Below are 27,536 nucleotides of genomic sequence, written 5' to 3'. Positions count from 1 at the left end.
GACGATATGTGAAAATAATTTTGGCTATTACATTTTTGTTTTTATTTTTTGTTGTGTTTTTTTGTTTTGCTTTTTGTTTTTATGTATTGATATGTAAACCATTAATGAATTTAAAAAATAAATATGGACTTAAAATATTAATAATTGTAGAAGTTATATGAATTTAAACTTTTATTTTACAAAAATTTTGTCTTGTGAAAATAATTGTGGCTATGACTGTACATATGTGTAAAAAGCTAGGAAAGCAGTTTTAACTACATATACACAATAATTGGTTTCTAATGCATTTCCGCCATCCCTTTTTAACGTTAATCAATACAATTTGTATGATTGAATTCGAACTTTTATTTCCAATTATTCTGATTTAATTTCTCACACAAATTTCTCATATTTTCTCCATATAAAAAGTTTACTTAAACTTCTAATTTTAAAATATTTCAATTTTTATTTTATATTTTCACTAATTTGTTTGATGGTTCGATCAATATAAATAAAGTGAGAATGATTTTTCTGCCTTGAAAATTAATTGATGCAAACATAATCATATTACATCTTATCCGCTCAATTTTTTCTCATTGTCCGCGGTGAGTAAAAAAGTGAGCAATAAAATCATTCACCAAAATGTATTAAATTTCTTTTCTCACTAGGAATTAAAAAATTAAGTTTTTCTTAAGTAATCCTGATTTAACGATACTCAATGCTGTAATATTAAAATATACCTAATTCTAAGAAAATATTAAGTATTTAAAGATGGAATACCTAATATTAGGCATATTAAAAAATTATAAATTCTTAAATCTTCGTGCCTTATTTTAGGAATAAAAAGTAAAAAAAGGGCAGTTATTTTACGTGAACTGCAAATTAGTCTACAAACTTAATAGTGTTTTACAAAAATTTTTAGCTTAAACTTTCAAAATTTTTCGAATTTAAACTTTTAATTTTTTCAAATAGAAATCCTATTAAAAATTTTTATACGTTAATGCTTGTTTTAAAACAAATCAAAACACAAAAAAAAAAGTTATGCGACGATTAAAAGTTCAAAATCTGAAAATTTCACAAAATCCTTAAAGAAAAAGTAAAAGAATTCGTGACCGGAATAAATAGAATTTGAACATAGCGATTACAATAACAAAAAAAAAAAACAGAATGCATTAAAATTATTTTTTTTTTTATATATTTTTTGTAAACATTTAAAATTATTAAAGTTAACATTACTTTTATTATTTAAAAATTACTCTCTGGTATCGTACTCTTATGGATTTCAATTATATTAAATTTAACCTCAGATTAAGAAAGTTTTAATAGTCATAAACATGTTAAAAAATACTTATGAATTATAAAAAAAGTTTTTTTCTTTAAAAACCTTACCCCTGCCTTCTCCATTCCTATAGCGAACATTCTTGATTATATGTACAAAAAACTTTAATTCAAGGACATTTAAATTTTAAAAGAAAATTCACTTCTCCTTCTTTTATATTACGAGAAATTTTAAAACAAAATTAATGAATAAACTCAAATCTTGTATTTAAATCGAAATCAATTTTAGAAATCCAAACTAAAAGCAGTATATAATAAGGTTACTTATATTCATTTTGATTCTCAATGCAATGCAAAAATTCAAGTAGAATGTTGTTCAAACGGAGCTCACTTAATTATATAATTCAAACTTGACTTCTGGCTAAACTAAAAGAGATTAAGAATTTTAGGAGAAATATTGAAAATTTTATCAAAATATATTATTTGTCCTGAAAAAATATTTCACTATTTTGGTAGCATAAAAACATAGCTACAACTTTATATCTGAAATTGCTAAAAAAATTACAAAATTAGCAATATTTTTGCCTCCCTATTGAGTACAAATTTATTCTGTATAGTAATAATAATTTATGACTTCATTTTTAATTTATTTTTCATTTCAAAAATAACTGCGTAATATTGAAAATCTGGCTAAATATTATGACTGCTCCTGCAACAGAACATATGCACTTACAACAGTTATTGTAATGTTTTTGTAGGGCTATCTCCTTCTGTGTATCAAATCAGGAAAGGGTATGCTTAAGTCAAGCTGCACAGCTTTGACTGGAATAAACGACTGCGAAAATAGTAAAATTTTATGCTCCATCTCCACCAAAAAGCCTCTTAGCAACCACTTGTATTTTTTGGCAGCATAATATAAAAATATAGCAACTGATGCTAAGAATGCAGTGCAGTGTAAAAAATATGGCAGAAAATGTTTTTCTTGCGCACTATCCCAATTTCTACCAGTTTTTATCACTAGGAGCATGCAAAACTATAGCAGATAAAGTATAATTTTTTTGAGTGTATAATTTGATACATTTAATAATAAAACTTTTAAATTAAACTGGAAGCTTTGGAGGCCTTAAAATTTCAACATCTTAATTAGCTGTAAGAGATTGAGTCTTTTTAATCGAATTTCTGCTCAAAATCAAAATTTCATTCTTACTTAAATCAATTACAAAGCTTTCCGGAAATTATTGTAACTAAATGTATTATAAGTCCCAAGTTTCATAGAGATCATACGAATTATGTCATATGTAATGATTAGAGAGACACTTTCATTTTTAGTTTCTAAAAGTACAGTCTCTTGAAAATTCATTGGTAAGTTGCCTTACTAAATTAGATAATTATTAATTTTAGCTCATTATTAAAATAAAATTTTTTTAATTTTATATGAAATTCTAAAAAATTTCATTAAATTCTGATTAAATTGTGATGACAAATTTTCGTATTGCTTTAAAAATTTTCAATATATTTTTTTTTTTTTTTGCAATCTAATCTTTTAATTTTCTTTTGGTTTTCGCTATTTTTTTTCCAACATTTTCATTCTCTTGCAATAAAATCTCTCTTATTTGATGGTGAATATAGTTGTCTTTCTGATGATGCACAAATATTGCACCACAAGCAGTTGACCGTTATTATGTCCTCGTTTATCTTTTCTTTAATTTATATTTTGCTTCTAGCTTCTGACATCGTCGTGGAAATCGTTCTTTTGACATGAAAATTTCAAGATTACAAAATTTCAAAAAAAAAAAAAAGGAAAGTAGAGAAAAGGAAACAAATACAGAAAAAATATTTCGCAAAGTTTAAAAGTTAATTTTTTTCTCTCTCTCTCTCTCTTTCGCTCTTTCTCTTCCTTTATCCATATGTATTTGAAATGAAATAACAGTGAGCTTTGGAGGAATTTAATGTTAAAAAAGTATTTTTGAGTACTTTAAGGATATACGCGAATTCTTTAATTCGAAACAAAAATATTTTTGATAAAGTTTTGATGAAACAAAAATATTTTTAAAAATGTGGAAATTAAAAATAGTGTATTAGAATACATAATGAAGCTATACTAATTCAGTTAGGCGAAACTTAAGTAATAGCAAGATTTTTCTAATTTTAACTATGCCATTGTTATTAAAAATTTTGATTTTATGTGTGGATAAAATCCGAGTTCAACTTTAAAATAAACTATGTCATTAGTTCTCAAATTTGGAATAATCGTTATACATACATATATACTATGTAGAATATCAAAAATAGAAAATTCGTATTATAAAATGATGGAACGGAGTCTAAGCACATACAAGCTTCAATTTAAAATTTGAATCATAAATAACAAAACCACCAGTACCAAATTTTCTGACTTTTATTTATTTATTGACTTTATATAATTTACATTTATTTTTTGAACGTTTTTCATTATGTAAAGGTGAATAATTTTGACAAATGAAAAACCTTCAAATTTGTCATCAATAATCGAGAAAATAGTATCTTTTTCTTCTTTTCCTTTTTCATATAACTTGGAAAAAGCCTTTAGGTATTAAAGTTTTAATGAAATATTCGAACATCATCAATTCAAATATATTTAGCATGACAACATACAAAATAAATTTCAAGGAAAAACTAATATCAACACCTAGAAAACGTCTGTATAATTCTATATGTAAAAATATATCTTACATAGTATGAATTCAAATCGGAAACAATTTGGAAAAATTGATGAAGGAATAAGAGTTTTTAAAATAGAAAAATGTAGATACATGTATAATTTATAGCTATACCTTTAAAGATATATAGGTACTAATATAGTTGAATGATTTGAATACTAATATACTAATATTAGAAACTAAAGTTTGTTTTTAGTAAAGCAAGCGCTTGTCACATTGAATAATGAAATAAAATCCTTATTACTTAAAATTTCATAAAATTCCATTAAATGTAGTTATACAGAAATTTATTGTAAAGTTTACAAAATTATAATAGTTTATAATTATTTATACAATTGTGATATTTAATTCTTCTTCTATGATTTTATTGTTGAATTCCCATTTGATGGGCCAACTAATATAGGATTATGAAAACAAAATTAAAGGCATTAAATAATAGTTTTAACTGTTATCGGCGTGGTAAATAGTACATATTTTATTTATACACTAAATCTTAAAAAAATTCGGTAAGAAACTAGATGTTGGTCACCAAATATTTGTAGGAATTATCTAAATTTTAGCTTGAAGGTTGTAGATGTACGTCAGTTTCTTTATGAGTATCCAAAATGAAGGCGAATGTTTAAAGAGAAATCACTAAATTCGATAGTACTAAAAATTACATACCAAAAATTTCTAATAACGAAATTTGTGCCTTTCTGAAAAAAATTTGCTCGTTGATTGATAACATTCAAGAGTGATGTATTTCAAGTGCTTTTCAATATTGAGATGTTCTAACTAAACGAGCACTTCTATTACTTATTCATATACATAAAATAACCAAAACCCAACTTGAATTTTTTCAAAATTTTTTACCCTTGAATACAATTATCTAGATTTTATTGTACAATATTTATATTTCATATATTTTCATCAGTACATTTTAAAAATTCCTTCAATATAACAGTAATATTCAAATGATCAAAAACACGGTGTACTACACATACGTTTACATGTAAATTTAGATTTCATTCACTAGTCATTTTTATGATTTACACAAGAATGCACACTCATTCTATTAAAGAGAAAAGTACCACAAAAAAAAAGAAACTAAAAAGTCAAATAATCTCGTTCTATATATACATTTTTTATGTTTTGTCTAACATTTTAACTTACAGTACCAAGAAATATACATGCACATATACATATACATTTGGATTTACAGAAAGCTAATATTATTCTGTTTATCAAACAAAATATAGAATGCATATACGAGTATAGTTTTAACTAAATATCCTTTATACAATAGAGTAAAGCTAGAACGAAATTGTATATTATTATTGAAGAACAATATCCAATACCAAAAAAAAAAGAGAACAAAAAAAAAACAGTGTCGCTTAAGGATATTCACAATTTTATGGACATTATTTAACGATGATAAGGAAGTGTATACAGATTATTTTTAGTCAGCTAAACAATATAAAGCATAATATATAAAGAGATAAATGATTGAATATTTTAATGTTGTATAACAATTCTATAATCCCTCTTTCAATAGAATAAACTATATATGCGATATAAAATATTCAATACACTCATATACATCTACATATATATCATATATAGTAGAAAATGTAAAACAAGCTTATAATATTACAAGCTAAAATATGCGTATAAATTGCGAATGATTACATTGTAAAGATAGTTAATTTTTTCCATTTCATTTTTGTAAATAATCCTGTTTGATTTGGTGGAAATTATAAAAAGTAATTTAATAAATTTACGACAATTTTATCTAAAAGTTTCTTTTATTTAATGGCGTGGGTATTTTGAATGATAACAATGACAAAGTTATATATATAGATTTTTATTAAATAAAATGTCCTTCGTTTAGCGGACGAAATTTTATATTGAATATTGTCGGTTTAAAAAAGATAAAATTTTATTTGTAATATCTTATAGCTAGTTTAGATGATAATATAGAAAACATTTTTGGTTAAAATGATAGAGTATCCTTCACAACAAGGATTTAGCATCGGAAAAATGTTTACTAAAAACAAGATGTAATTAAATTTTATTTTATATACAGTCGAATACGCTCAATATCATATAGAAAAATGTCCAAGAATTTGTGATTTTTAGCGAGTTGTTAAATTAAGCGATTTTCGGATAAATTCACACTATCTGCTCATACTTACTTTAAAAATATCTAAAAACAATGACAAAATATATGAATCGTAATTGGCAGCTATTTCAATGAGTATATTCTAAAAAAAATTTATTCAGATTTAATAGTTTTATAAAGAAAATTGCCAACAGGTGTCGTAAACCAAAAGACTTACACATTTTGTTTGAAATTGTAAAAATTGTTCCTCTGTATTTTTACTTGTAATTTTTTTTTGTCAAATTTCAATTTTGTGATTTTGAATGAAATTAGACATTTTCATGTCCAGAATTAAGTGATTTTAAAGGAGCTTATATTAAGTGAGTTCGACTGTGTGTAGTACTATGCAGAGTTTTTTCTTGTCAAAAATTTCGTAAATTTAACAGAGTTGTGATACTAAATAGGGTTGATATTAAGCGTGATTTGACTGTAATATACTATAAAAATTGATTATTTTTTGAAATGGACAGCAAGTGTAAGTCATGTTGTAAAAAATTTAGATTGACTAATCAAGTCACAATAATAGAATTGTTTCCATACATTGCTCAAATTTAAATATGATATAGATTTCAACAGGTTACAGCTAAACAAGAAACAGCCTATCGTAAATGTAAGTTCTAAAATTTTTCTTCCATTCAAATGTGATAGTGCCTTATATATGAGTGGCGTAAGTCACAATATGGGTTATGCCACTTTGCTTTTGAAAAATCTGAAAACTTTTACAAAAGCAAAAGTACTTTTGGTAAAAATAAATAGGAAACAAAAGTTATTTCGAAACTGGAAACTATTATCACTGATTCTAGAAGATGTACATAACCGTTAAATATTTAGTTTTTTAGTTCTGTTTTTCAAAATCCAATTTTTTAACAATAAGCCCTGATTTAAAATTCTTTTAATTTCGGGCCAACCATTGGAAGAATATTTTTCTCGCTCTGCTTCAACACGGAAAGTGTTGATGCCTTATTATATGCAAAGCGGTTGATAATTAGAAATAATTAGAGATAATTAGAAGATAAGAAAAATGGCAAGTTTTAATTCGTGGTGAAAGCTCAGTTTACTTTCTAAAAATATAAAACTCTTTAAAAATCGAGTCCAAATAGATTTTTTTTTGCTTTTCTTTAACACAGAAAATTTTATCTCTTTAACCAATTTCACATATAAAAATTTAGTGCGATCACAATATGTGCCTTTTATTCAGCGCTCCTTAAAAAAAAACCAACTAATATAAATTTTAAATTCTCATGCAATTCAACAATATTACTAATTCTTAAAAAAAAGTAAATAAATTTAAAATCCTATAAACAAAAAATATAAATGAAAAAACAAGATGAAGTAAATGAAAAAGGATAAAATATTAGATTACAAAACTGTTTATCCTTTTATTTTTCAAAAATTTCTGAGAAAAATTCTTTTGCGAATTTTTTTAAAATTTATTTTTTACTTCTCGTTTTCGTTTGTTTAGGGAAACTCTTCACATCATCAACGAAAACTTCCTAAAGGAATCAAGTAAATAAATAAAATGAAAACATTATTAACGTTTATTAAGAATTCTAAATAGCCAATATTTTACTAGAACAGGAAATTAAAGGGAGAATAAAACCTTAATAAAATTATTGCTTCTTTTTTAAGGTCTAAATGTGTAAATGTATTTTGTTTTTTTTTTTTGTTTGATTTCTTGCCTGTACTATTTCACCATCTAAATAAAAGTTTTTTTTATGAGATGAGAAAAATTTTTAATTGACTTGTTTATTGCATTTAAAAAATTTCAACATTATTTATTTCAACATACATTAATGTACAGAAGGAAATTCATTAACCGGACAATAAACCTTTTCGAAAATTTTAAATTAATTAATTGAAATTTAATATACAGTTGGATAATTGGAAAAATTTATAATCATGTTGTCGTTCTATTCAAAATTTTTTAAAATCTTAATTGATAAATTAGATTTTATAATTTCAAAATCTTTGGTTACAACAAAAAACTGCCTAAATCAAATTTTGCTATGCTTAATTTTATTGCAATTTCGGACTATTTATAGTTTATTCTACCTATAATTTCGTTAAATTTCATCCATTTATCTTAATTTTAGTTTCGAACTATTTAAGAAAAATAGGAAAACTTGAAATTTTTTTTTGAAAATAAAATTTCACTTGATTTATGAAGACTTCTTTGGAGTTTTTAAAAAATTATTTCAAATTTGAATTTTATATAGGTTTTTTTTTCAAAAAGTAAGTTAAACTTTAAAAGCAGTTCATTCCAAATATGATTTTCAGCCAAACAGATTTTGCATTAAGCGCAATATTTTGAATATTAGAGTGTAAAATATAGGATATCAAGGTAGGTAAAGTGCTTGATCACAAATTATGTTATAATAGAATAAATTATGTTAATTCAAAGGTTATATAGAATAAATTATGTTAATTCAAAGGTTAATTTCTAATGTCACATTGTAGTATTAAAAATTTTTCTTCTTTAATAAAAAATTCAAATATTAACATATTTTTCTTAATTTAAAACAATTTGAAAAAATTTGCCTATCGAATAATTTTTCTTTTACACCTTCAAATTTCAATTTAACTTAGTTGATTTTGTTCGTTTATGTATGCATAATAATATTGTTTAGCACTGTATATACAATGAAAAGTACCAAAACACCTGATTTAAGAGCAGGTAAATAAAAATATCATTATCATGATAAATTATTATAGTCATAAAAGGCTTACAAAAGTTGCTTTATAACTCCTTTGGGAGTTGACCTATATAATTATGATTTTTTTTCATGAGGAAAATATAAATTAAAATAAATTTATTAATTGAGCAATTTTTGACTTCTAAAGTGGATTTTTTTTCTAAATTTTATTGAAAATTTTTATCTTACAGAATTTATATCTAAAATAATTGTGATGATGAATTTTTTAAAACTTAAGTTTATGAATTTCCAGTAATTGCAAATTTTATCCTTTAAGCTGGATGATTTTAAATAAAATCTGTAAATTCTTAAGAGTATTACCCAATTATCGTTGTATGATAAAGCTCATACAGAAAATAATATAAGTAAAAACGTTTCAGTCTGCATAAACCGATTGAATTATACCCTGCACCTTTCGTTGTTCTATAGCAATTACTCGAACCTGTGAAACTATTCTATAGAAACTTCACGGATATGTCCGATCTATAATTTGACACACAAGTGCCAAGTTTCATGAATCTGACTTTATTATCTTTCCGAATATTAAAAATTTGCTTTTGGAGTTGTATGGCAGGCACCCGAAACGGCAGCTATCCCATTCAAATTTTTAAGAGCAGAATATAATTGGACACATGTAAAAAAAATTTTATATTTATACCTTTGTTAGTTTTTGAAATATGGACAGGCGGAAATGTCTAAATCAACGCAGAATTTTACGGTGAGCAAGGATATATATATATATAATGTCCATACCGCAGGTGACTCCTTCAAGTAGTTACAAACTCTATACCAAAGTTAATATACCCTTCACGAAATGTGGGGTATAAAAAACATATAATCAATGAATATTTAAGAGAATTTGTTTTCAGAGATTATATTTAATATTTAACCCATTGAAATTATAATAAATAAGAAAATAATATTTTAGAAATTTTACTTAACTTTAACACAAAACTACACTAACCACAGGATCGACATAAAACACGATGTTTCCAAACAAGAATAGAAGTTTTTATTAGTAAAAATAACATAATACTTAAAATCAATATCAAATCCTGTTTACGAAAATAAAATAAATAGATTTATAAATATAGAACAAAGTAAAAATTCCATATTATTTTGAAAATTAAAAACAATATTAAAACAACAACAACAACAATATAATATGCTAAACTCGTTCTCAGTACATATTTTTAGAATTATTTAGTAATGTAACACCTGTTAATGCAAAAAAAGGATAATCTTAAATATAATAATATGAATACACAAACACATCCTGTAACGGAAATTTTTTTGTAATTTTACTTAAACATGACAACACATATGGTCTCACTATTTGCATGTAGTTATTTTAAGGAACATTAATACCTATACATAAATATTTTGAATCCCTCAGTACATGGGATGTCTTCTTAAATGTTGTTACAATAGCGACAAAATAGTCCTTTACCTTTTTTCTGCTACCATTGTTTTTTTTTTAAATTAAACATGGGAATGATGTTTAACATGTTTGAATAAAAGAACTGTTGTTTTTATTGAATAAGGCATTAAAAATTTTCTTACAATTAATTTAATATTAAAATTTTATTAAAGAAAAGTGGATTCAGAATTACCTTGCACCTAAATGTATTGATGCTATTTTGAAGTTATGGTCGAAAATTGCTTCATGCGCCACAACACAAACTTAATGCTACCTTCATATGAAATGTTATTAATGTGATAATATATAGTAAAAAATAAATTAAAATTAACTCTGAATGTGTGTAATCGACTTTAAGTCTGCTGTTTATGCATGCAAATTGTTTTCACATAAATTTTTCCGTTTATAATTTATCAATAGAAAACAACTTTTTAGCATTTTTCTCTTTTTCTTCAAATTCTCTTCAAACTCTTTTTCTTCAAATTCTTGATATCGGTTCCTAATAAATTTTTTAAAAAAACTTTATATTTTAAAGAATGACCAATTTTTATGATGGTATTATGATAGGTATGGAAGTATAAAAATTTAGGAACTTGTAGACACTAACAAATAGTTTATTTCTTAAGCAATCAATTTCTTTTATCCACCTTATTTCCTCTCAAGTTGTCATCACCTGTCGAAATTTGTAAAATCTGAACTTTTGATACCTTCCGAAATTGCAAACAAAAATTTAAAATTAAACGCCTAATGTCATCAAAAAATATAAGTAGTTAACTTAACCATCGGACTCGACCATTATTTGAACGCAATTTTTTTTTTTCTCAGCCTAAAAGTATGCAATAATTTTATATATTTTATATATTTTGATATATGAATGAAGGTAATTTTACTAATTTTTATTTTCACTTGTTCAAGGGAAAAGTGCTATTTTTCAAACCATTTATTTGACCAAACTTTATTTATAAACCATTTCCAATCATAAAATATTTCAATTCCCTAAAGTGGCCGCCAACCGCAATTTAATCTTCGTCAACGCAATTGATAACCCAATTGATATCATCAAAAATGGTCAGTCTTTAAAATACACAGTCTTTTTAAACCAATTGATTATAAATTATGTGATATTATATAAAACTTTATTTTTGTTTTTTCATTCCTGCCAGCGATAATAATCCATTGAATTATTAATATTATATGTAACACATACAATGTATAAAGTTGATTAGGGAATAAGGATAGGGATAGTGGTGGAAATAAAATAAAATGAGATAAAATTGAAAAGTTATTTTTGTACACAAAAATGTACAAATCCCATTATCAACAAATTCAAAGTTAATTCAAACTTTGCTAATGACTTTTGGACGAAAAAAATTCCATAATAAATTTTCATTATTCTCATTTTCCATTCATATTTTTCCGTTTTTTTTGTTTCGTATTTATTTTTGTTTTCAAATTCTGTAAATAAAATTAAATTAGGCAAAATGCTTATTTGTTTTCTTTGTTTTGTTGTTTTCTTCTCTCTCTTTTTGTTATTTAAAATGCCTTGCGAACTTTTCTAAAGATAAGGACTATTCGTAAACAATTCAATTTGTACAAAAACAAAAGTAAACAATGTAAAATAATGTAACAATGTAAAATTTAAATTAAATAAGTTATTGCATATTGTAATACTTATACTCACAAACAAATATAAAATACATGTATATAGTTTGTATAAATATACTTATTCCGTTTTTCGTCTTAATAAGACAAAGATAGCCAGTGTTTTTACTGATTTTTCAAATTTCATAATTATAGCAATATGAAATATTATATTAATTAACAGTTTCAGAAATGGTTCCTGGTTTAAACGTTTGTTCCTCATTTTGATATATGCAAAGTTTGTTATACCTATAAAAATATTCCCTTATTTTAAATTTCTTATACAGCAACATGAAAGTTAATTAGTTCGTAAGTCATTCTTTACCGAATGGTACCCTATGTAGTTAAGATAAAATCTCTTCAATTTTATCTTGAAATCACAATTTAAAAAATTTTGATGTAGTCAGCACATAACAGCACATATCAATTCGTTTCGAAGATATGGCAAAAATGTAAAATCTATCTTTCCAAAAATCTGATCTTTCTAAAAAATTCTCGTTATTTCATTCTCTATTTTTCGTTATATACGCAAAAATGTATATTTGGCCCGAAGTAAACGTCCAATTCCTGACACCTAATTTCTTTCAAAAGTTAGGAAGTTCCGCGTACGGCATTCCAAAAGTATATCAATCCGTGCCATAGTCGAAATAAAGTTACATATAAAATTTCATCAAAATCAGTTCAGCCGAACTTGAGATATACGCGTGCACACACAGACCGACAGGTTGCTAAAAATAATTTATTTATTCTTCCTTATCATGGAGAAGTGCGTTCCCACCGAGAACTCGATATGCAAAATTTGTTGCCATCACATATTTTATAGACAATACGGTCAGTAACAATTCAATGGTTCCAAAAAAATTTCACTTTGAACTTAATTTTGTAAAAAATCAAATGCTTTGTAAAATGCTTTTGTAAAAAATCAAATAACAAAAGATGATATACTGGCAGGATATACAGGATGATTATGTTACGAATACAATATTATACGATTCTTGTTAAAAAAAACTAAAAATACGTAAAATTTTTGTTTGAGAGTGAATATCTGTTCCCAAGAGCTTCCGAGATACAGGCGTTTCAAGAAAAAATAAAAATATATTTTTTGAAATAAATAAAGATTTTGAAACTTTAAAATGCAAATACTTTTATACTTCATATAACTTAAATTAAGAAAATTGGAAGTTAAATTGAAACTATATAAAAACTAATAAATATTATCAAACTTAACTTTAACACTTGCTTGCTGCTTTGAACCACAAAAGTATTTGTAATTCTGTGCTCAAATAATTTGCATTCTTCAGTTATTTTTTATTCCACAGTAAATAAATAATTTAATTAATACTCTTTGTTTGACTGTTATATTCCATTTCCAATTCCTGTATATTGTAACCACACTAACCTCACAATTCTATAATAGTATTAAAGAAATGCTTATAATTATATTCTTATGTTTTACTGCACCATTATCATGGTAAAAAAATAATTATATTAAATAGGTAGACATATAGCATAATTCTCTTTTCACCATTTTCAAATGGCACTTCAAAAATTATAAGTAAAAATATTTGAAAATCTTTTCATTATTATCAATAATTTTACGATCTTATGGGTGGTTTCCAACACAATTAGTAATATGCTAATTAAATTTCAAAGCAATAATTAAATTGATTCTTTATTATTAATTAATAATATCATAAATTTGAATGAGCACAATTTGAATCATTGAAGGAGTAGTGGTGAGGAAATATTGCATATTTTGCCCACCACTTTGAAGACTTAAATCACATGATTTTCATGTTGATGAAATTTTTAAGCTCTCCTAAATTTTTTTTTTAATTTTTAAGGAGCCCAAAATCTTTTACATAAATTTATATTTAATATAAATAACATTTGTCTATTAAATAAAATATTTTATTATATAAAATTAGAATATCATTACATAGAAGGAATTTTATAAATATAAATAAATCTAAAATTAGGGAAATTTTAATGGAAAATGACGAAAGAAATATAATAACAAACAAAAATGTACTGAAATCATTGTAATGGTATTGGTAATAACGCGCCAGACATAAAAATCTTTAAGACATAAAAAACAAGAAAATCAACTGACGAATATTGTTAAATGACCATTTCCAAAAAAAAAAAACAACACAAAATAAAGAATATTATCCTTAAAGAAAAGAACACATACAACGGTATAAAATTTTATTATTTCAATATCCTTTATAGGTTGAAAGGTCAAGTTTTATTTTCATTTTTCGTTTTAATTTAACTTTATTTTTCATCTTTTTTTTTTTAAAAACCATAAAATTTTAATAGCTTACGGTTTACCATTAAGAATTCAGGGTTTATTTGAAACATATTGTGTTTACTTTTCATAAAAAATTTTTTTCATTTAACGTTCTATCTTTAATAGAAAATGAATTTCTGATTTCTTATTTACTTAAATTCTTAAAATAAAATTAGTAAATCTAAAATAATTTTTTTTGGATGAGTTTAATTACAAATGTTTAAGATTTTTTTTTTGTAAAATTATACGAAAAGTTATGAGGAATGTAGCCAACTAAAATGTTAATTTTGCATGTATTGTTTATGTTGAGGAAGCGCAAATAGAAATTGTACAACACAACTAATACAAATCATTTGTAAGGGAGTAACGCTCGCTTTTAACACTGCTAGTATAAAAATTATGGCTAATTATTGCTACAAATTTTACTACTACTTCTACTACCACAAGTACTATATTATAATTGGTGCTTTTACAATACGACTGATGTGTGCTACTGCCACTATTATTGTTATAACTTCGCTTCTACTATAACTAGCATTAGTGCTACAGCTCTTGCTACTATTACTACCTAGTAACAGAGGTTTCTTGCTATTTATATTATTATTAAATACTACATCTGTTACTACTTGTACTGTAGTTCTGATACGTTCTGGTAAACTCCGGAATAAGAGTTTAAATTAATTTAATAAATCCCAAATTTATTCTGTCTCAATATGTCATAATATATGAAAGTACATTAAGTTACTAGAGGGCTTGCCATTATGTGAAACCAAAAAATTTTAATATAATTTTTGATCTGAAATTCGTACAACTTTCATTTAAACGATAAACAAAGTTTTAAATACAAATTTAAATTATTCACCATAATATTTTTTTTATGCACCATGGTTTTAGTAAACCATGCATGTTTATATTGCAAAAATATATAAACGATGTTGGGTATAATACTTCCGTAAAATGTAACAATATAATAACAACATAAATGTATGTGTACATTTTAAAAAATAATTTTACATTATAGTTAATGCATTTTTAATATTGTTTCGTACCAATTTAAAGAACATTCCTTTTATATGTTTTACATTATTTTTTAGTTTGACCTATTTAAAAGAACTCTTTAATACAAAATGTGATGTATACTGGGATATATTCACGTATCATAGCTAAGATTGTTTTTTTTTATAAAATTATAAGTTTGTAATTAAATTGTTTTTATAGTTTTTAAAAGCAAACATGTTAAAAAATTTTACTTTTGAAATCAGTTTCTATACATGGTTAGTAGGAATATACTATGAAAAATCAAAAAAAATCTTTTACAAAAATAATTAAATATTTTTCAGTACTTTATAGATTAAGGTGAGAATATTATTAGTTAAGGATAATCAAAAAAGTAATAAATTTTAAATAACATATTAAAAGTACGCTTAATATAAACTAAAATCAATATTCATTTGTTCTAAATTAAAATATTGAGAGCGATTTTCAATGCCGAGTGAATTCTAATTGTAATGAAACTAGGTCAAAACAATGGCTTGTAATGTAGCACTTTTCGATTCAGAAAGTGAAAATACTGTTTTTAAAAACAATCTGAGTACTACATTATTAAAATTACTTTTATTCACTATTAAAATTACTTTCATATACGAATATACGAAAGATTGCATACTTTTAGGGTGAGATGGAAAAAAAATTGAAAGAGGCCTTAACATAATGCTCGAATTTAGGGGTTAATTGCGAGAATTAAGAAAAATAATTATATTTTTTAATGGCATAGCATTTGCCGTTAGCTATCTGCACTTGAAAAGATTTAAAAAAAAGTTGCAGTTTCAGAAATATAAGGGACCAAAAGTTTAAATTTCGGGGGGTGTTAACTCGAAAGGAAGTGAAGGTGGAAAAGAATTTTCTTCTAACGAATTAAACTATTTATGAATATCTAACAGCTGCTAAAATTTCGGACTCTTAGAACTTAAGGTCTACAAAAGTGATATTAAAATAATAGAATACATAAGTTTTAGTATGCCGCTCAAGAATAGTATGCCGCGATAGAAGAAGCCAGCTTCCACTTTCCCGAATTTACAAAATTTGAAACATGCTTATGGTTTCGCTTAAACAAATAGTTGAAGAGTGGAATTTTTAAGACTTTGAATATAACTTTTAAAGGTGAGGAGATAAGTAAAAATTTTCATCCACGGAAATAAGTGTCTTGTAAAGATTTATTTACATATAAAATTTCAGCTTTCTATGCTCAAAGGTGTGAAAGTTTTGTAAACATTCCCACGGACGGACGAACGGACAGACAGAGTGAAAGTAATAAGCCATTTTTTAAAAAAAATTGTTGAAAAGCGCTAAAAATTAAAAATCTTTTATAAATTCTAGATGCTTGGGCAACCATAAACTTAATTCTACATTTACATTTAATCTTCGAAACTTTGTATAATAATGTATTGACAATTTTTTTTTTTCAAGTTTTCAACTTCCTAAATCATATAATTTTCAAGAATAATAATGCACTCCCAATGAATTATTAAACAATAATATTAAAAGGTATTCAATGTCTTAAAAATAAATGTTTAAATAAAAATGCCGCATATTGACAGTATAATAAAAATTTTTATGATTTTTCCTATATTACCCAAAACTTTTCTAATTTATTTTTAATTATCTAATTATTATGTTATTGGCAAAAAATTTATTAAGAATTTCCAATTCAAATGAAATTCATTAGAATAAATAAATTAATTTTAATTGACCAGGAAATCAAAAAAAAATTTATTATTAGAAAATCGCGTGGAAATTTTATTTAACAATTTCCTATATTTTTGTTATACAAAAGTATATAAGTAAAAAGAGCTATGGTGTATAACGGAAAAAATTATATTAATTTTGAGCTTTGTAAATACTTAAATATTAGGGAATATTAAATGATACTTAAATTTTTAATGATTAAATGATTGAATATTGATTTGATAGAATAATCTTAAGAGTCAGTTACGTTGTTTACTAAGTTTTTTAAATAAAGTTGTCGAAAATATGTAAATTTTATTTTAAAAAAATTCCTTAATTATTTCCACTTATTAATTTAAAAATTATAATTATAAATTCAATATATTTCCATTTAAATATTTAATATTAAAAGATTTATGGAATTTCACACAATTGTTAACACTTTATCGACGGTTAACCTATTTATCGGCTTTTCGATTCCTTATGCTTATGGACCAGTAACCTATTTATCGGCGCTAATTGACTGGTAGCCTATTGATCGGCTTTTGGTTATCGACGGTTTTTGTCAGTGAGCACCAAAATCAGATCATCCAGAAAAATTATCATGCATAAAGAAGCACAAACTTATAAGAATAGTGACAAGTGGTAAATGCAAAAACCCCCAAAAACAATGTAGAGTATGTACATCGAAAAAGATAAGAAGTAGAACATGTTTCGTATGTAAATTTTGCAATATTCCCTTACATAAGAGAGACTGTTACGAGAGATACCACACTCTAAATAGATATTAAAAAATTTAATTACTGTTACCTTGAATTTATTTCATGAATGTCAGTTAAACAGGCAATAAATTGTATAAAACAAATACAAAATAAATTATAAATATCAACAAAATTCTATTACTTTAAAACAAAAGGAATAAGCACAACACAATGTATATTGAAAATTTGGCCGGTAGTGGGAGGAAATTCGTCCGCGACTTACTGAGTGGCAGCCTCAACCACAACCGGTCGATAAAGTGTTAACAGTAATGATCAGAAGATCAGAAAAAATCCTCAATATAAGCAAGTTAAACAATTAAAAATTCAATTAACCAAATTTCGGAAAATAAGTTCTATTTTTAATTATATGGTTAAAAAATTAGTAATTTCAACTATGTGTTTCAATTTCTTCTGAATCTGAAACTCTTGTATCCCTAAAAGCAGAAAATTGTGAATACAAAAAATTTGGACTTTTTGGAAAAAAATTAATTTCCTACAGGAAATTTTGGACGGGATATCCTGATAAGCAATCAAAAAATTTTATTTTTTTTTTTCATGTAGACCAACTTTCTCAATATTAAAATAAAATTTTATATACAAAGTACAAACCCTTTTTAATATAAACCTTAACGAGAAATTCATTTATATTGCATTATTAATTTAATTACAAATTTTCATTGTTTAAAATTAAATTAATTTCCTTGAAGGTATTAAAAAATTTTCTTTTTTTCATTCTCCCCCGAACAAATTGAATGAATGGAACTTTTATTGATTGAAAATTTCCTTTTTTTTTCCATCATCGGCAAGATGTTCAATTCATTACACCTTAAAATTAAATATTTAATACAAAAAATATTTTCGCAAGTAAAAATATTCCTTAAAAATTCTATACCTATACAATTGAACTGAATAAAAGGACTATTTTATATAATAATAATAGGCATATTTAAAATTCAATTATGGTGGCTTTATATTTTATATACACATACCCTATATACTCAATAATATATTTATTGCAACATCTGTTCTTATTGTATAAGTTATTTTAATAATTTTCAATAAGGAATTTAATCAAAATAATATTTTCGGTTTATTAATATTTTTTTTATATTATGTATGTATATAGACTTACAAATACAACAAATACATAGCTATATCTAGGTGAATGTATAAATTTTAATAAATCAAAGCGATAAAATAAGTGTAAATTCATATACGGTAAGTGTGAGTATATGTTATGCTTGTATAAGCATTCATATAGAATGAATGCTTGAGGTGTAAATTAAAATTAAAAATGTAAATTATATTTTGTTTTAATATTTCTTTTAAAAGTTTTTATAATATAATATAGCAATAAATTCAATAAAAGTTTGCCTTCAATATGAATTTGACTTTAAATGACTGTTTCTATATATAAAGAGTATATAGAAATTACGAATAACATTATGGGGATACATAGAAAAGTTTTGTACATATTTTTTTGGATTAAATAAATTTGCGGATTTAGATTGTGTTTTTTGAGAAAAATTTGTAAATTGTAACGAATTTCAAGCACATTCATGGGAACAATGACATAAGTCAAAGTGCATAGTCGCAAAATTGCTTTAATTACTATTATATTTTAATATATATAAAGCTTTACGGTAATAAAATAATACTAAATAAACTGTAATAAATTTGTTCATATTCTTGTAGAAAGGCTCTGTACCAACGTTTTATAGCCTTCGATAGAAAGCCTTACAGTCGACTATAAATACTTTAAATACCGGTTATCGAAGTTATACTCTAATTACTTTCTTACAATCCAAGATAAAACGAGAAAACTATAGGTGAAGTCGTAGATATTTAAAGAGATATATAAACAAATGATTGAAGTGAAGGATTTATTTGACTATGATGAAAATTAATTTATAATAATATTCAAGAATTTTTGACCAAGAAGCTCTAAAACTTTTATTGTACATATTTATTTAAATCAAAATGAATTTTTGAACAAGAGTGTAATAACAAATTCGAATAACGTTGTTTTGTCACTAGATTTTCTTCTGGTTCGAGAAACAAAAATACCTTCAATCAAAATTTGTCACATACAATGGTTATTATTGATTAAGATATGTAAAGTAGAAAAAATTTCTTATTAAATTAAATCAAAATACAACTAAAAGTTCAAATCAGAATTAAAGAAGGAAAATCTCTTATGACTAATCCAATTACTTTTCAATATTCCGGTTACATAAACATTAAATTTTTGATGATTCGGTAAAAAATTGTTATATGCTCCTTTACTGCTGTAAAAAAAAACTCATAAAATTTTTCTTATCACTTTTTTTAAAATTTCTGGCAAAATTAAAAAAAATACATATTTGTTTACTTTTAAGTCGATCTTTGCATCAGTTTACAAAAATTGTAAACGCTTTAAGACAGAAGGGTGAATTTTAATACTCAAATGAATGTTGTTGAAATACCTATCATTCAAGAAGAAACTTTTTAACACTCCATTCATTTAAGAACTATGGGTCCTTAAATGTCATCCTTTGATAACTTGTTATAGAGAAAGCACAAATATTTTTATTAAAGTTCCGCAAACGGAGAAAAGTATAGGAAGTTGCTTTTTGAAATTGCATATAAAAACGTAAGTGACAAAATGGTGATTGTAAAAGATTTTTTCGTTTTTTTTCAAATTCTTCGTTTGTTTAAAGGAAATGTGCTACTTTACTAACCATTGGTTTCATTCGAATTTTTTTTTGTATACATTCAGATTTGTAATGCGTAACGATAATGCGGCAACATGCATTGCTGTTGAAACTGAGGTTGTATTAAAATCGATGTTAAAATAAAATTTATAATTTTTTTTTTATTTAAATATCGTAAAATGTATATAAGAGGATTTTCTTCAACATATTTTAAGTAATAAGTATTATACTTACATAAAAAGTATGTAAATTTCAATTCCATTTAAATTTGTAGCCTGTAAAAAAACATCGTAAATATAAGAAAAAATAAAAAAAGTAGAACGAAAAATTTTTTAAAATTTTGTTTATGTAGGTTTACACACGACCTATACATATAAATGGATTGATAGTTGTGGATTAAAAAATTTTAAAATTTAATTATTTAATTCACTCTTAAATTTCCTTGTCAGATATTAATGAAAGGTGAATTAGCAATATTTGGTATAATTTTTCGTCAAAATTCTTTGAATAGAACATCTCTAGTCAAACAATCAAATTAACGTCCCTTAAATTGTACAAAATATATTTTTTGGAAAAAATTCTGTGAATTTTAATTATTGTTTTAATTTTTTCATTAAAATTGTGCATTTGCTTAATTCAATACTCTATCTTAACATATGACCATATAGATAGGGTGTTAAACTTCCCTTCATCTCAAAATTAACTTCCAAAACTGTCTGTCAATATAGTTCTGCTTAATCACAGAATGTCTTAAATGCAAACCAAAATCGAATTTCTTTAAAACAGAATTATTATATAATTCCTTAAAAAATTTACAGGGATCAAGTTGTTTATGATGTAGGTAATGTAAAACCATGGAAGGTAATGTAAATAACTTCTTAAAAAACCATTACTCCAGTAAAGATTTGCCTAAGCATTAAAACAAAATTTGATATATTTTCTTTCTGGTTTTTAGAATAATTTTCCTAAAAAGCGCCTTAGTCTCAGGCTCAGTCAGCGAAGGGACGTCGTATATCAACGTCAGGACGGTATAGTCAAAATTTAATTAAAATTAATGAATATTTAATCCTGAAGTAATCGAATAGGAAACATTTGATTGACGAAAGAGAAATTCTTGCAGAATTGTTCAAAATTAAAAACTATTTCCCTATTGGTTTCGAACATTATGCAACCCCATTTACCAATTTAAATTTAATTTAGTTATTGATTTTCACACTCCTTTTAAAAAATAACTTTTTTAGTAATGCAAATCTAAAGCACGAGTTAAATTTTCTAATTTTAATTTTTATATAATATTTATTTTTTAATTAAATTTTCATTAACTTATACGAATGAATATTTCAAATAATATACAAGCGATTTATATTATTGATCTTTTATATTATTAATTTTCAAAAAACCAATATAATTATAAGCATTACAGATGTAATCACATTTAAAAACAAATACATATACTTACATATATATATTATGCATATATTTATGCTAAGAGTGTAATAATATCTACTTATTTCAACATTAACACTTTTGTGAAATTTTAATATTTTAAGCCTCTTTATATTATATAAAAAAAAATAATACAAAAGTGTAAATAATTTTATAAATAAATAATCAACTTTGTCACCTGTAAAACTTTTTGTATATATACAAGAGTAGGTAGTATATTTGCAATTTGCAATTTTTACGAAATTTAAATATGAAAATTTAAAAATGAAATTGAAATAATTGGATTTTGAAAAAAATATATACTTTTTATTCGTACTCTTCCGTGTCTGTCTTTTTTTTTAATAAAACTTTTATGTTCTTAAAGTCAAAAAGCCAAAATTTCATATTCATAAAAATATGTAGAGAAATTCCTTAAAACACCATTTTTGATAGCTTGTCATCGTCAAACTTCAAAAAATTTTCGTTTCCTGCTTATAATAAATAACAATTTTTATTGGTTTTTAGATATTACCAAGTGCATCCCCGCTGAATGAAGAGAATGCATTTAAAAACTGTTTTTTTTTTTAACTTTTTTCTTTTTAACGCTATAGCCTGCAAAATTTAACTAGTTTTCGAATTTTAATTTTATTTGTCCATAACCTTACTCAATTTCTATAAAACGATAATTATAACGGTAAATTCAGGTTTTTAAGATGCAATTTTTAATTTTACAATTACTGCTTGTTTGTAAAATCGTTGCGGCCACTTCTACGCCACTAAACTATTGCGTCAAATCAAATTATGTGAGTTAACTAAAAATTGCAATCTGTTTGTAAAAAATTATGAACTATTTTAATAATTTTTTTTTACAAAATGTTTAATGCTTAATTGCATGCAACCATACGGTTGAATGTGTGCGCGCTTGAATATTAACCTGTGCAATACAAATAAGCAATCAAACAGTTGCAAAAGTAAGAATTGTATGTCTATTTGAGGCCTAACTGTATGTAGTAATGAATTTCATAATTATAGAATGGAAAACACGTTTAAAAGAAATGTGCTACTAGAATTTTTTGTTCTAGTTCATATTTTGTCAAGTGATGCACGTATAACTTATCTATATCTATAGTAATGACCTATTTAATTTTCCTTTTTGCAGAACTTTCGAAATAATTAATCATTTTTGTTGGATGCAATTGAACTGATTGTTTCTGTATGTATATAGTAAAGTACTCCTGTTTACAAATTTCTTTAATTCTGCTAAATTTCTGAAATACTTAAAACAGAAATTTTGAACTTTTAACTAAAATAACCTTTATGCCACAATAATAAAAAACTAATTTTTTAGAATTAAATCTTTTATGTAGCGTCTTCACTCTTTAATGGAAACAGTTCTTAAAAATTTTTCTTAAAATAAATTTTACATTTATATCAAATTTTTCTTTTTTTATTTTTATCTCTTTTAATACGAATTTTACTAATTTCTTTTAAAAGTGGAAAAAAATTAAAAAACTTTCTTCATTTATAACTATTTTAAGTTCTTTCACATAAAAACTAAGAGAAAATGAAAATTCATAAAAGAAAAATTTCCATATAAGTAAGTATTCAAACAAAAATGAAAATAATTAAAAATGATATTTTAAACCTTGTACACATTGTTGCACTTATTTCTCTTAAAAGAAATTTATACAAGTGTTTCAGATAAAATTTAATAAAATTCAAGAATGCAATTATGATAACAGAAAAGTTTTTATTTCATTATGTACGTATAAAAGAGAAAATATATTTGTATGTAGCAATATAAATTTTAATAATTTAAAATTTAAATTTTCAAAATCTTTTAAAATCACAAAAAAAAAAAGTTTAACAAAATTTTTTAATTGTACATTAAGAAAAGAATTGCGGAAATTTGCATACTTACGAAAATATATATATATATAATAATAGAGTTGATAAAAGAAATAAAATACAGTAGAGTCGCGATATAGTGACCAATTAAATGTTCAGGGTGGTCATTGTTACGAGGAGTCTACTATTCCGAGACTAGTGTTTTTTTTTCTTCAATCAATATTATAATTTATTCTTCATCAGTAAAGGTTACATTTGTTTCAGAAAAATAATTTTAAAACTCTTATTTTTAATAAAGTACGCATATTTAATTTTATTTAAAAATAAAAATTATAAAATAAAAGTAATAACATCCATTCAGTTCAAAACAAATAAATAAAACAAAACTAAAAATTAACAAAGAATCTGAAAACATAAGTTAGGAATTTAAATAACTTTTTACATTTATTTGAAAGAGTTCTGGTTTTGACGCATTCATTTGAAAAAATCTGTAATCTTGCATTCTTTAAATGTTTGCTTACTTTGCTCCAAAAGAGCTGTTTTCGAATATTTTTCAAAACGGAAATTTCTTCGTTTGTTGCACGATTTTCTAATGCGTATTTCAAACAGTCGTTGATGGCTTTGATTCCATCAGAATGACTCATTTTAGTTTGAACTTCTACTACCTCTTCAGATACGTCAGTATCATCAGATTCAATTTCAACAGCAGGAGTTTCATCATCTAAGTTTACATCTTCATTCCACGTATAAATATCTTTTGATGATAAGTTGGCATTTGGACAAATCTTCTGAAATAATGATTTTGTAATGTTCATTTCCTGATCTGAAAACATTTGGGATTTTAAATTTATTAATGGGATTTCATCTTCAGAATCATATTCATTATCGAAAGAAGTAGAAAGAATTTTTTTCCAACACTTAGCTGTCATTACAGGTTCTAAACTTTCCCAAACTTTCGATAAGTTTGTAACAGCATTACGAAGGTTAAATTTTTTCAATATAAATTCTAAATCTTCAGCCTTATTTGCGATTATGTGGGACAGAAGTAGATTTCTGTATTTCAATTTTGTGATTCTAATACAGTTTTGGTCCATAGGTTGGATTAGGGCAGTAACATTAGGCGGCATAAACATTGTAATGATTTGACCATCATCACTTATGAGTTCATCTTCAGGTGGATGACTTGGAGCATTGTCAAGCAAAAGAAGAGCTGTTTTACGAAGACCTTTGTGTTCAAGGTAGCATCTCACTTGAGGAATAAATTTTGTGTCGAACCATGTTTTGAAAATTGAGCAAGTCATCCAAGCTGATTTTGAAGAATCATAATCTACAGGAATGCGTTTATTTTTCAGGCAACGTGGATTTTTTGACTTTCCAATAACAAGAGGTCTTATTTTATGATCACCAGACGCATTCGTGCACGCTAAAAATGTCAAAAGTTTGTAAACGTTGTTTACAAACTTTTCGGCCAGGCGCATTTTTTTCTTTGTTTGAAACGTAAGTTTCAAACAATATAAGCCTGTTTCATCCGCGTTGTAGATTTGATCCGGCGCTAGATTAAGCTGCTTTATTTTTTCTGCTAATTTGATTAAAAAAGGATCTACAAGTTCTTTTTGAGAAGACAACTTTTCACCACAAATTTTTATAAATCGAATTCCGTGTCTTTTTTTGAATTTTTGGAGTCAACCAGAACTAGCAGAAAAGTCATCTTTTTTATATATTTTTTTGTAAAAGTATTTAGCTTTGTTCTTTAAAATGGTACCATCAATCGGTATATTTTTTTTTCTGCCTTCTAAAAACCATTCATACAACATTTTTTCTAGCTTAAAGAATTCACCAGTGCGCATTGTTTTGCGTTTACCTATACAGGTAAAAAAGTAATTTTTACACAGAAATAAACACTAATTATAAATTAATGTATGTACTTCTACTTACCTAGGCCACCAAATGAATTAGAACTAAGTTTTTGACTCTGTTTTTTTATAGAGAAAATTGTAGACTTTGCAATACCATACTTCTTTGCTAAAACTGAACTGCAGACTCCTTTTTTTAATTCATCTAGAATTTCTAACTTTTCTTTTAGAGTTAAAAATTTTCTAATATTTCCAGTCATTTTTACTTATTAGGAAATTGAAAGACTACGATATTATTGTTTTAACACTTCCAAATTACTGACAAAAAATGTAAAGCAATGTACAGAAATGCAAATATAGAAAGCAAAACAAAAAAAAAACAACTCCAATTGTAACGGTTTTACAATAAGGAAAAAAACATGTGGTTGATTTACAAAAAATATTTTTTAGGGTCACTATTTAGAGTTACAAAATTGTTTTGGGTCACTATTTAGAATACGCAAAATTCAAATGGTTGGGTCACTATATTGGGAGATCACTTTACTGGATGGTCACTATATCGCGACTCTCCTGTAAAGGTATGACAAAATTTATTAAGACTTTTCTTTAAATCCTTAAATTATTACATTTCCGGAAGCTTTCAATTCAATTCTAAAATCAAATTTTGTAAAAAAGCGTTCAGTAAATCATTTTGAAGAAAAAAATATTTCTTTAATTTATTGATGTTATGTCTGCAATCAAATATAATGAAACTTGTCAAGTCAACCACCCTTCTAATTGGATTAAGCCTAAGTTTTTGAAAATTGGTTGAACGAAAATATTTCCATACAAAATTCATACAAATAACCTGGCTATACTGACCAATGATCACCTGTCAATGGCAACTGCCTGTCTTGAAAAAATTTTCAACCAGTTTTTGTTTAAACCTGTAAATTAAACTGCTAAATTTCTTTAAAATGAATAATATACTTAGTTTTACGAATAAATTGATTAAATTATGCATTTAAATAATTTCTACTACAAAAAAAAACTCCTACATCTCAGCTCTGCTAAAATGATTATCTGCCTATATTGGCCGCTTTTGATTGGAATCATCAATTGCCATCATCCGCAATGTACACAATAATTTGATAAAGGTATTTTGGTGTGGAATAAAATAATTGAATTTATACGATTTTTAACGTCCGCCTAGAAAGCGGTAGGTTCGAGTCTAGTTCGAGGAGAAAAATTTTTTAATTTTGAATGAGAAGTTTCCATTAAGATAATATTAAGATTATGTCTTTTTTTAGATGTAAATTAGAATTTTAACATTTTTCGGTTGAGCGTATTAGCACAACTCCCAACATAATAACTATTAATGAAATAGGTAAAAATACTAAAAATATAATTCCCGTTTCTTTAGTTTTAATTTTACTATTCAACTCCCGAATGCCAAAGACACGAGTTCTAAATAAAATCTTTAATTGCTGTTCTGAATAATTAATGTAATTGATTCTTAATTGTAAATATTATTTACGGTCAATTAAAATAGCGTGAAATTAATATCTGATTTAAATTTTAATAGATTTAATTGAAAATAAAATCATGCTTTTTTGAAAACCTTGTCTATTATAGAGGATTAACCATTTATTGACATAAAAAATATTAATGCACGTTATAATGCTGAACCAGTTTTATATTTAAATATCAATATTTTATTTTTATTTTACAACATAATTGAAGTAAAAGTTATAATTGAATTTTTTATTAATGCATAAGATAATAAAAAAATGTGGGAACAAAAATCATTAATATAACTTCAATGGAATATTATACTATAAACCCCAATCCAAAATAGTTCGAATATGAATGTACACACGTATAAATATCATGTAGAACATTATTTTATTGAATTATCTCACAAACTTTTGTTTTAATATACTAGTTTTAATATATATTATAATAACATTACAATATAACACTATAGTATGCCTACACATTCCGAGATATATTTTTCACTGATGTATATGTACATAAATATTCACTTATGATTGTTAAATAAAAAATTCATTTTGCAGCAAATTAACATCAGTACTATAGAATGAATAAA

At 24.8% G+C, this 27,536-nt stretch overlaps 1 protein-coding gene across 1 annotated transcript; it reads right to left on the bottom strand.

Moving 5' to 3' along the window:
• Positions 1–23,987: 23,987 nt before the first annotated feature.
• LOC129615182 (jerky protein homolog-like) lies at positions 23,988–25,072 on the bottom strand. The gene is made up of 2 exons (XM_055530281.1): positions 24,116–25,072; positions 23,988–23,999 (listed from the first exon to the last, which is right to left on the bottom strand). Exons 1-2 carry the CDS (start codon positions 25,070–25,072, stop codon positions 23,988–23,990), a joined length of 969 nt encoding a protein of 322 aa, XP_055386256.1.
• Between the last annotated feature and the right edge of the window lie 2,464 nt (positions 25,073–27,536).

The sequence above is a fragment of the Condylostylus longicornis genome, unplaced genomic scaffold (assembly GCF_029603195.1).
Source record: "Condylostylus longicornis isolate FDR11 unplaced genomic scaffold, ASM2960319v2 ptg000135l, whole genome shotgun sequence".
NCBI classification, from domain to species: Eukaryota; Metazoa; Arthropoda; class Insecta; order Diptera; family Dolichopodidae; genus Condylostylus; species Condylostylus longicornis.
This window is presented reverse-complemented; position numbering and strand designations above follow the sequence as displayed.

Bases quoted from the DNA above. Each gene is read 5' to 3' on its own strand.
- LOC129615182 (XM_055530281.1), bottom strand. From the start codon at position 25,072: ATGCGCCTGGCCGAAAAGTTTGTAAACAACGTTTACAAACTTTTGACA.